The following is a 12,754-nucleotide window of genomic DNA, read 5'->3' on the forward strand; positions in this document are numbered from 1 at the left end:
AGCCTTCTGCGCACGTCATCAGATGCTCCACATCAGCAAAATGAGCTCAATCTTTTGTTTTATTTCGTTTTCCTTTTTAGGAAAATAGTTCTCTATACTTTTGACTGGATTGACTCGCTGCAATCCTTACTTGGTAATTTGTCCGCGCCGTCAGTTCACTCTCTTCCAGGCCTGCTTAGAGCAAAAATGAGAAAAAAGAGAGCTGATTGTTAGCTCATCAAAGTACAAAACAAAATCACCTGACAGGTTTTTTCTAAGTGCACTGTTATAAAAACTATGGGCCCTTTTAGACATGTCCATGTTTATCAAAACTCCCTCTATTAAAATGAAAAACAACAGCCCCAAAAATCTTAAACCATCTTAAATTTCACCCATTCAACGCACTGAAAACCTTGTCCAAACTGCACCGTTTTACACACAACCATGTCCCCTTAGACACTTCACCATACTTAGATTCAGCCTAAAATATAAACACGTTATAACAATGTGTCAACACTAAATTATAAATTTCTTGTCCAAATCTGCACCTTCAACAGAAATGCATGTTGAAACCTTAACACCTTATTGAATTATTTTCATTTTCTTTCTATACTAATCACTTACTTTTATCAATCAGTGCAAAAGCACTCCTAACTCACTCTTATAAAACTGCTTTAATCACTTTTCTTCTGTTAATTTCCATTTATTTTATTAAACATTCACACCATTCTCTCACTCATACAACCAGCAAGCTGATCTTCATTGCATATGCTTGTGTTCTTAGCCGGGTTTTCAATCAATGTCTCTATGCATCAAGCTTTGATTAGACAAGCTTCATGAGCTTGTCTTTGTAAGGTTAATGCATTTTCTGTTTGTGTGTGGTATTTGCATCTATGGCTTCGCAGTCTCCCAGACTCCTTCCCAATTCTCCAGTTAAGCAGTCAGTTTTTTCTTTCCCCGAATTACTAGCCCAAACTTTTGATCTCCCACCTTAAATAAAAGCACTCCTGGTCTTCAGCCAGGAGTTAGGGCTTACTTTTCAGGTTCCTGGACACATCATTCTGTGAACAATTCAACCAGAAACTTGCCTTAACATATCCATTGATGTTAACCTATAATTTTCTTCCGACTGCTGCTGTGGAGAATTGGTCCGGTTCTGCTTTACTCCTGAAAATAACAAAACTAAGACATTTTCATTATTATCACAAGTGCCTAAATAACCCATTTCTCTATCTCTGATCAGAAACACCAATTATGCCATGCATGTAAGCGTGTTCTTCCTTGCATTTTATGTTAATTGAGTGTAAACTGCTTCTTCATTGCATCCTATATATTCATATTTAATTTATGCATTTCACCACTGAGCTTTAGATTCAAACTATCTCACTTCTAATTCATTTCAAAAATAATCTCACATGTAACAATTTGTATGTGTGTTTTCTATTCCTTAAGGTAATGACAATTATTTCTTTCATTATTCTCACCTTTTCTAGTGTTTACCTCTTTGTTATGCTGTGGTGGACATCCCTAAACAGTCATGAGTTCAGGCTTTCAACTTTCAATCCAATTATATCCTATATTCTCGCAGTCCAACTCGTCCAGCTTCACCTGAGACTGGACCCTATCCCTTTCTCATAGTGTCCTGTTCGGGCTTCAAAGCTCCAGCAAACACAGTCTGTTTCCTCTCTGTTTTGGTCTTTCCGTATTCTTCTTCGACGTTAAGTTCCCGTCCGGCTTTTCAGTCTTCTCTTCCAAGATTACTTCAAGCATGGCAAATATCACACTCAATGTCCAGTGCTCTTCCACAATTCTTTATCCCACTGTTCAACTGCCCAGCCTGTATTTTCACAGTACATGTTGCTTTTCTTACATGCTGCTGCTGGTCGTCAGTCGTCATCAGTGTTAATGGATCAGTGGTACTGTCGTTTGCCTGCTGTATTCGAGTCCGCGATGTTCTGTCGGTCTTCATCAGGCGATTGACTGTCCTTTGAACTTCTTCTCAGTTTAGGGACAAAGTGACAGGTGAAGCTGTAGAATTTCAGCCAAAAAGTGGCCTGTTTTTCCCAATTGTTCCTCTATACTTTCTGCCGGTTACTCAAGGTTCAATGTTGAGAGAATTCCACCTGTATTGGCACACTAAAGCATACAATTAGTATTATATTCATTTTTTATCTTAAAACCTCGATTTGCTTCATCTGCCCAGAGTTAAATCTCTCTCTCTACTCTGGGTGCACACTTGTCACCGTGAGCTTCCCTTTTATGGGCATGCATTTCCTGTCGCAGACACACACACGGTTTCCTGTTTCTACAGCTTCTGCAGAGACTTCCTTTTAATTTCACAGTCTACAAATAATCAGTAATTCTACTAAATCTTTATCTAAAAACAATATGCCTTCATTTCACTCACACACATTTTAATAGTGCTCTTTCACACATCAGGACAACTAACACTTCTCCACACACATCACCATTCTTTAGGTCAGTTTTGTAGCATCAGTCACACAATCATTTCTTGAGTGGGTGTACTAAGTGCATATACTTATGTGTTTTTTAAACAGAAAAATAAACTCAGCCTCTCATAACATCCGTCAAGGTCAAATATCTTCATAGACCCAAAAGTAAGCATATTATTTCCCTAGTCAAAAGTCAAACCGTTACTCACAGTAATTTTTAATCTAACAGCCTTTGTGTTTTGAAACTAAAAAGAGGAAGGAACAGCGCCCAATTTAAACTGCGCATGTTGTCACTCAACAACACACACACAGAAAATGTAACTGTATATATTATCTCAAACTGAAACAGAACCCATCTAAAAATCCTAAAACATCTTACTTCGACACCCCAAAACACACATCGCTTACAGACATCTTTTTTAATTAAATTATCTCAAATTCAATTTCAGTTCTTAGAACCCAGATAACGGTCTTAAGTATCAACAGTTTATGTATCCTATCTCAAAACCCAGCAAAAATTCATACAGTCATGGCAAGAAATAAAACTTTACTTACAGTCTTGTAATAAACAAAACCAGCGTCTTAAATACAGGCATCAGCCATGTGTAGCAGTCTCTATAAACTTCCTATCAGTCTTACACAGTTTTACCTAGTACAGACACGTGTCAAGCAAACCCCATACTCATATTCTACAGTTATCATGAAATACTTATCATAATCAACAACAGTCACACAAATATAATAAACATAAACTGCATTTCTTCCCTTAAAACACAGATTGAAGTCGTCCTTAACCCTGGCTCTGCAGTCAGTCATTAGCCACTCATTAGTAAACAGGAAATGTCACTCTAAATAAGTCACAGGCATCTCATTTACATAGACACAGACACACTCTCAAAATAACCAGCCTGCTGCAGTGCCCGTGGCAGACAGAGCCTATATACAAACATAGAAATTATAACACAGAGACGTCTGATAAATTAAATAATATTTACAAGGCCTTAAATTGCACAACCTACATAATTTAGACAAAATTTGAATTAACCCTCCAAGGGACAAACTCCAAGTTTTTGATCATCAATGACAATCTCAGTTCCAAACAGTATCTGCTCTAATCCCTAAATATCCTAAGTAAATTTAAAAGCGTCCAACGCCCAAGCTCCAAGCTTTACTGCCCAAAAAAGTGCATAAACCGTTCCAAACGGTAAAGTGGTCCAACCACTAGCTATTTTGGAGGTTCCCAAGTTCTCCACGATTGCCAATCGGACTATCCCGTCCAACGGAAAATCCTGAGCGTCCTCAGGAAATTGGGAGCGTCACCTCCGAGAAATGGACTTCCTAGAACATCCCACAGTTCCGTTCTACATAAATTTAATTATGTTTTTAAAGACATCCTATGAAACCACCAAACCAACTTTATTGATGTCCAAGCCCAGCTTTATATTCAATTATGACTGTATTACCATACACAGTTTCCAAATTACCTATAATCCTAAATTCAGTAGTCCAACTACTTTAAATTCTCTTTCCTTAGCAGTCCAACTGCATTTAAATCCTCGTAGCAGTCCAACTGCATTTCCTTTAATCAGTACTGTCACTTAACCTTACATTATCATTACTTCAACTTCAATTCTCATGAGATTTTCACCAAAATCAAAACAGACCTTTACCAGTAATTTTCAGTGAGTAGACTTTCAATTTTGTCAGAACCAATTCAGCACTGTTTGGAAATAATTCAACAGGTAGTGCCTTACCTTTGAATAAGCCGGCTTATGTCCACTCACTTCGACCACTGACTCGTGTCTGCTCGTTCGAGCACCTTGGACCCTCTCAGTCTCAACCTCCAACTCTCTCTACTCAACCCTCGGCCAATGCACCAAATGTTACGGGTTCGAAATTGAGGACGAGAGTAAAACAATGATGGTCCAGAAGAGGTCAATCAAACAATTGATTTTTAATGAATGCACGCAGCGTGGAGAGGTGCAAACTGCAGAACAGTTGTACATCTCTACCCAAAATACACTCTAGATTGCTTTTATAACATCAGGGTATTGTAACGCCCCTTCTTGCGTTTACAAGCACATAATTTGCATGTACAGAACATTCATGTATTTTAAGAATTAAATGCAACATAGAGGTTCCTCCTTGTGGCATACTCTTCCGAATATGGTGATGACCTAAGGCCTTTGAGGTCACCATGGACTGGACATCCTTCCGTCACCTGTAACTAAGCAAACTCAAATGCAACAAGAAGCTGAATACATTCAGGCCTTTGCTCAGCTACTATTTTACTGTAACAATATACTCAGCATATAAGCTTTTAAGATTATAGATTTAACTCAACGATTTAAGTGGTTGTAACTGCACCTGTAATAAACATGTTAATATTAGATTATGATAACCCCTGTAATACAAATTATAACATAATGCCAACAACTTCAATAAATGCTTGGATGAAATGATAATTAATGCAATGATAAAGATGATGGTTATGAACAGTAACCCTAAAATAATTCCTATAATTCTACAAGGTGCTCCACAACTTTTATTCTCAGACAGATGTGTTACCTTGGACAAGGTTTCCTTGTATAAACACCTCCTGTTAGTGCAGCAGGTTAATGAATATTCTCCTTTTGATACAAAAAATATATAATCTGGTCATAAATTCATCATAATCATAGACAGGAGCTCTCCGTGCCCACTTTGCCTCATTAGTAATCTTGCTTTGTGAGGTTGTGAATGGAGCATTAGTCTGCTGTGCCTCACATTGTGTTGACATAGGGCTGCTGTTACATTACCTGCTCTGCCAGGTTGTACAGCTGTAAAAGTGTGCCTGCACTCTAAAGCACTGAAGGAGAGGAATACAAGATTTCGCTCTTTAGCTCAGCACATGTTTTACCTTCAGCGGCTCTGTGTGTCTCACAACAGGCACCGAGTGCTGGGCAGGTCTCTGGTGGAAATGTGTTTGTGAACCTTGGTCTTTGCATCGTCCTTTCTCACCAAGGTGTTGTAAATAAGAGCAGCTTTTGTGTCCTGCATCGCGCTGCTGTGTCTGCGGGGATCTGGGCCTTTATCGCTGACTCCTGTGCTGCTGTTTCCACTGAAGAGCACCCTCGGGAACAGGGCAACCATTTGTGCTGTAAATGCTTCTATATATAAGGTGTTATATATGAACCCAGTGAATGAACCACCATTTGTGTGCTGTCTCTGGTTCAAGAGCCTTACTGTAGCGTACATTTTGAAGGGCACGATACTGTTGGCCAGTAAATTGTGCCTCATGTTTATCACAGTGAGAGTTGGTGCAGTAAATAAATGGGAAACGATATCCTGAAATAAAACGAATACCATTAGTCATGATATGTAGTGTACACTCAGCATATGAACACTGGACCCTGTTCAATAAAAGCAAGTTTTAAATAATATATATTATTTCTGCATGAGGTTGACCAACATTAGCTCGGCCCCCATTAATGCAGCGAGACAAAGGAGCCATAAAACTGATGCACAGATTATCATATTTGTCTAGAAAATGAAAGTCACATTGTGATTGCACATCAGATTGTTCTCACATGATGCAAACTGAAAACAGATTATTTCAACATCTCAAATAAATGCGTTATATCAGGGATTAAAGGTTTTTGGCTTGCCAAATTGAATCATCCTGTTATATCAGTGTTTGCATTTATCTTTATTTACTTTCTTACAGATTGCTGGATTCAATAAATAATAACATTTTACCACAAACTTTTATTGTGACTGGTTGATATGGACACTATGATGAGACCAGGATGCCCTCATAGAGAAATAAATATTCAGGATGTGCAGATAAACATAAAATATGGAATCATGTGCAAATAATACCACTGAGTGTTTTTCTGACTTCTTGTGTGGATGCTGAAGCCCTGAACCTCAAATTTAGACTCTCAGGAAATAAAGTATGTTATTGTACCTTTAGGGCTTGTTGAAGTACGCCGACTTCACGGATTCTTTTGATGGTAGCAATCAGGCAGAGACTTTTACTTCCAAAAAATCAGACGTCTTTATTTGCGCTTAAAATAACTAAAAACGGATGCATCCGGAGACCTAGCTAACTAGCCTACTTCCGCTACGTCTAGAAAGGTCTGGCTCACAACCGGAAGTCAACACAATCTTATGGGTTCAGTGTCCCGCCCATTGTACCACCCCCTCCGACTGTCCTGCCTCTGGTCTTCCCCACCTCATCACTATACATGAAATCACCTAAGTTTAAACCTAGCTCTCTAATCTTCTACATCTACAATGAAAATATAAAATCATGAGTACGTACTCAAAATGTAACTTCATGGGTACATAATCACATGTCACACAAGCACCCCTTCCCACAGGCTACAGCAGCTTGTCCCTTATGAGTCTCTGCCCACTAAAGGCTTTATCCATCTTAGATCTACAACCAGCTCAGGAACTCTGTTCCCTCTACATGCATGAAAACCCATCGATGTCAGGGAGGACAAAGGCCCAAGAGGAAGATGCATAACCGTCTCTAACTGTTCCACCAACATGTGTGACAGATACAGAAGAAAAGCCTATCAGAGAGTATGAAATACTTTCATTAAACAGCAACACCTTAATGATACCTTAGTAAAGCACAGCTGTGCAGTGATTAGTACAGTCAGCTCACAGCAACAAAGTCCTGGCTGAGGATCCACTGACCAGCTGGGACCTTGTGTGGAGTTTGACTCTTTTCCCCATGCTGGACGGTTCTCTCTGGATACTCCTCCTAATGTCCAAAGAATTGCATGATAGTTTAACGGGTGATTCTGAATTAGCCCAACGTTTAAATGTGAGTGTCAGTGTTTTTCTGACAGATTGATCGACCTGTCCTGGATCTTACCTTGTAACAGCTGGGCTCTAGGCTCCAGCACTGCACAGTGCTGAAGTGGATAAGCAGCAGAAGATGGATGGATGATTTCTGTATGGCTCTAGTAGATTGTAGGTTTTAGACACAAAAATTGTCCAACTAATTTTGACTGTGTGTTTGACTGCGGCCCTTGAAACGTACATGCACTTACCTTGAGGTTAAATTTCTGTAGATTGGACCAGCAGGTAAAGAAAGAAAACTTTACTGTGCGTCTGTTTTTTTCTACTTGTCTTGTTTTTTTTAATTTTTATGACATTTGCATTGATAAGGAAAGAAATCCAATGCACAAATTATTAATGACGATAATGAATTTGTACTTTTCTCTGTCCTTTAAGAATGATGTGTAAAAGGTTTTACTCTGGAAGATGTCTCTGCGTCTCTAATGGTTACACGCTCATGCAGAATATTAATATGAGCTCTTGTAAAGCACAAATCAAAGCGCATTAGCTTCTATGTCCACTGGGCATCTCCTGAAAAACAAATGCTAAACAGATGCTGAGGGGAACTGTCGTGCGTGACTCCTGTTGTTGCTAAGCAACTACTGAAAATCCGGTTGAAATGTGGTACTCTTTGGCTAAAAGTTGTAATATTTTAACCTCTAGCACTAGCTGCGCTCAGCGCCAAAATCATGCTAATCACTCAACTCTGACGGGACGGTGCAACAAGGTTCCCAGTAGGAGCTTCTGAGGAATGGATGCCAGTACCGTAAACGGGTCTTCCCTGTGGATCCATCGCCTCAGAGTTGGATTATGATTTATAAACGTCTCTTACAACAGGGAACTAATCTTTTAAATGTATACCGTATTTTAAAGATCGTCTTGTGCACTTGGGTCCAAACTGCAGGCAGAATACAGATGGATCCATTATTTTTACCCCTGAAGTTTTCTCTCTGCAGTTCTTTCAAGACAGAATGAGCGAGCATCAGTAGTTTCACTCACTCACGCCAGTTTTTAATATGTAAGTATCATAGTTGGTAACTTGTATGGGATAACTGTATCCACATTTTCAGAACCAGTTCATGTTAATCCTTCTCATTGAAGGTGTATGGCTTTGGTGGCTGTTGTGTCAGTGGTGTGCTGGGAGACAGAGGTGTGTTGGTAAATTTCCAGCTAATGTTGGCTTTGTCTTCTGGTCCTATTTAGCTTAACTAGCTTGCATCTGAACAGTGATTTATTTTAGCAAATGAATGCATGGAAATGGGTGTTTCTGCTGGTGTCTGCCACATGAGCCCTCTTTAGTGGAAGTCTGATGCATTTACTCAGCTGTGAGGTGTAGAGTCCTTCATCTCCAGCCTTCTGAAGTTGTTATAATCAACCAACCAACTCACTGTATTTAGGGATGGTCAAAAGGACTTGCTGAAGTTCATCATCATGCTTCACGGCAACGATAAGTCAAATAACCACTCAAATAACCAAGGTAAGCATCTCTGATTGCACAATATGCCAAACCTTGAATCCAGAAGACCACACCTGACCAGGAGTCACACCTGTCAGCAAAAAGCAGGAAACCGATAAAACAATTTTCTTCGGCTCACCAAAACTTTCATGGCAGATTGTAAAAACGTTACCCGGTGTGATGAGTCTCAAATTCTGCTGGATCGTTCAGATGGTGGAGACAGAAGTTGTTGTAAAGAGCAGGAATGCATGAATCCATCCTGCTTATACTTTAGGATTAGATACAAATTTACACCAGTAAAGATGCTAACAGTGGCATGTTTGCCTCCTCTGACAAACCTTGACACAGCTCCTCTGCAGAGAGGCAGGTGCACAGCCCTTCCCCTCACGAGCAGCTGAAGCCGTCGGAGTTCAAATCTCTTTTAGAGGGAATTTGAGAAGTCTGAGCTCTAAAGAATGTTTCCAGCACCTCGTTGAAGCTCTGTTACAAAGAACTGACGCAGTTCTGAAGGTGAAAAAGGTCCAACCAGTGCTCTCCACAACAAATTAAATGAATACTTAGAGATCCATGTCTTGTTAAAAATTCTACATTCTGCTTCCGTCTTTGTCTTCTTAATTCGAACCGACATCTTTCAGGGTTAATGAACTCAGATCGTTCATTAATGTCTGTTTCAGCACATTTGCATTGACGCTGTGTTCACTTACACATATATTCAAATAAACTGAGACCTAATTTCCCATTAACAGGGACAACCAAAGCACCGGATGCATCCCGAGGCTGCACAATGCCCATGTCTGCTTCAGGGCTTCAGTTCATCTAAAAACGTTCTCTGCCAGCTCACATCAGGAGAACAGCAGAGAAACCTCGCGGGCAGGTTGCCAGTCGATAGCAGAGCTGCTTCAGCTGTGTTCACCAAACTCTGGTGTATTTCAAGTTAAGCTTCCCTAAAACGGCTCCACCTCCACTACGACCGGAGTTATATAATGGAGCTCATCTGTACATAAACCCAAGACTGATGGAGAAAGGCAGAGAGATTTTAGCCGGGCTCACTGCCCTCCTGCTCTCAGCATATGTTTGCAACTTGCTCATGCATGTATAAGCACCTACATGTGCCTTATGGAGGATTCTCTGTGTATGTGTGCATATGAAGTCTTAATATACTTGGAAATACAAATGAAATCTTTGTTATAATGTGTAACCATTGTATACACGTGTGTGTGTGTGTGTGTGTGTGTGTGTGTGTGTGTGTGTGTGTGTGTGTGTGTGTGTGTGTGTGTGTGTGTGTGTGTGTGTGTGTGTGTGTGTGTGTGTGTGTGTGTGTGTGTGTGTGTGCACGCGCCTCTCTGCACAGACTAATTTCTGCCCATCTCGCTGTTCTGCCAAGAGCTGAATAGACATTTAACCCTTCTCCCTGCTGCTGAAGCCCTGCAGGGCAAAATTAAAGTGCTAATAATAACATGCTATAGGGAGAAGCAGGTTCCAGTTGTCTTGTGTTAGATGCACATGAGCTTTTGTTTCGTCTTTGTTTTTTCAGTTGCCGTATGATTTCTTCATACATGAATTAATTGATCTGCTGTACAGTCTAATCTGTTTTCAGGTTCATTAGAAGGAAATCATTTTAAAGTGTATTACCAATGCCATTAAGACATTTATAGCATAATAACAGATAATTATTTTCTGTATCACTTATTGCTCATTTAATAAAATGACATACTGTTAATGCCAGTCCTAAGCCTGCTGAAAAGATTTTGGCTAAATCAAACACAAATCATAAAGAATAAGATTTCCATTCTGATTCGGTCGTGGCCCAGATTAACAACAGCTGCCTGCTGATGGCCACAGGGTGGAAACTGTGCGAGTGATGCTAAAGACAAAGGACTGTGGGGTTAGGATGAGCTGGAGGAAGATGATCAGCTGTAGTGACCTCTTTAGGGAAAAGAAGAAGGAAGTGGATGTGCTGTTTCACGAAGCTGGGAATTAGCTATAGAGACCAAAACAGCATTCTTAAAATATATTTTCAAACTTTTAAATGTGCTTTTTAATACTGTAAAGTTGGACTTTCAAACTTTGGCGTCTATGGGCATCCACTCATGTTTGGAGTGGATGGGCTGTTACAGGGACTGCAGTTTTTATATTTCTGTCACAAACCACACCTGCTTTGCTGACCCTTCCTCTAACTGCCCAGATCTTCCTGTGGTAGGAAACATGTTAGTACTCGCATAAAGTTTTCAGTCTGATTTGCCAACCGAGCTTCTTCTGTGTGTTTTTGTGCTAAACATTAGTGAGGCAGGTACATGCAACGCAGTAAATACGCTTGTTCATAAAAATCTTTTTTCAGTGTTTCTGTTCTTCATGGCCGGCACGTGCTGACACGTCTCTGCAACACTAAACACAAATTGTCTGCTAAGGCTTTGAACTCGCTCACCTCAGCTTTATTCCACTGTGAGTTGTTTGAGTGCCGTTAATAAAAACAGCACAGAATCGGCCTTGCGGTGCCCTGCCAGAGAAGTACGGCTGAATCAGCGTATTGACGAGCTGAAGATGAATTTTAAGTGGTGAACAACAGATGAATGAAACCTCCCTGTTTCTCTCTCCGTCCTTCAGAAACACAAGGTGGATCTGTTCTACAAGGTTCGCCACGTGATGATGGAGCTGATAGACCTGAGAAGGCAGCTGCTGTCTGGTCACCTGACACAAGACCAGAGCAGAGACGTCAAGAGACACATCACCGTCAGACTCGACTGGGGCAACGAGTGAGAAACCACACAAATGTTGCATTAAGACACATTTGCACATTTCCCACACATACAAATATACACGTAGTTTAAAGGGCAACTGTTCTTTGTCTGACCCAGAGGAGAGGTGCTTCATCCATTTCTGATGAAGCACCTCTCCATAAACACCACGAGTATTACTTTTTTATGCTGTATCATGTGCATTGGTTGCTCTTTGTCACGTAATGCTGCTTCAACCACCAGCTGACCAAGTGGGGTCATTTATGACCTTAGCCTTATCCACTGTATTGCTGAACGTATTCACTCGTCTGCATTCGCTCACATATGAACTTCAGTGACATCACGTTCCTAATCCACAGGGTTTCACGTGATGTCAGCCCACCCTTTGCAGCTATAGCAGCTCCAACTCTTCTGAGAAGGCTTTCCACAGGTTTAGGAGTGTTTATGGGAATTTTTGATCATTCTTCCAGAAGCACATCTGTGAGGTCAGACACCGATGTTGGACGAGAACTCGCCGCTCTAATTCATCCCAAAGGTGTTGGGTTGGGTTGAGGTCAGAACAGTCAGGTTCTTCCACATCAAACTCGCTCATCCATGTCTTTATGGATGCAGCTGGTCGCCATGGAAACCCATTCTATGAAGCTCTCTGCGCACTGTTCTTGAGCTAATCCAAAGGCCACATGGAGTTTGGAGCTCTACAGTGGTTGAATCTGCGTCTGCTGACCCCTCTGTACGATTTTACGTGGCTTACCACGTTGTTCCCAGTCACTTCCACTCTACTATAATCCCCCTATATTTCATATATAATATTTCATAGTGAAGATATTTCATGACTGGACTTGCACAGCTGGCATCCTATCATGGTACCACGCTGGAATTCACTGAGCTCCTGAGAGCAAGCCGTTCTTACACAAAGCAGAACTGAATGATTTGGATGGGTGAGTGAATACGTTTGGAAATATAGTGTATTACGTGCACCGCTGTGACTCTCCTACAACTTTTCATTGTCTTTTAGAAGAATTGGCCCACTGGTGTGACAAAGACAATGAAAATTTGGGTGGCCTCGTTTTCAGACAGAAAACATGAACTTCTGTCACGTCAGACGCCATGGCGTGAGGAGAATGCGCCTAAATGCAGACAGTGGAGGTCGAGTGGGGTGAACAAAAACCAAGCCTTTATTTTGCCCGGGACAAACACTACAAACAAAACAATGGCAGCACGAGAAAAACTAACTATAACTTAAACTGGGGTAAACTAAACATAACATACTACTAAACCAGAGACCTGAAGCATGG

At 40.7% G+C, this 12,754-nt stretch overlaps 1 protein-coding gene across 7 annotated transcripts in view; it reads left to right on the forward strand.

Annotated features, from left to right (window-relative positions):
* LOC100707136 (dedicator of cytokinesis protein 3) overlaps window positions 1-12,754 on the forward strand; it is a 297,568-nt gene that overhangs the window by 165,968 nt on the left and 118,846 nt on the right. For all 7 annotated transcript variants that reach the window (XM_019356781.2, XM_019356779.2, XM_019356780.2 and 4 more), the window contains one exon: window positions 11,329-11,477. In XM_019356781.2, coding sequence (XP_019212326.1) covers window positions 11,329-11,477 — 149 coding nt within the window. The remainder of the gene's footprint in view (window positions 1-11,328; window positions 11,478-12,754) is intronic.

The sequence above is a fragment of the Oreochromis niloticus genome, linkage group LG5 (genome assembly GCF_001858045.2).
Source record: "Oreochromis niloticus isolate F11D_XX linkage group LG5, O_niloticus_UMD_NMBU, whole genome shotgun sequence".
NCBI classification, from domain to species: domain Eukaryota; kingdom Metazoa; phylum Chordata; class Actinopteri; order Cichliformes; family Cichlidae; genus Oreochromis; species Oreochromis niloticus.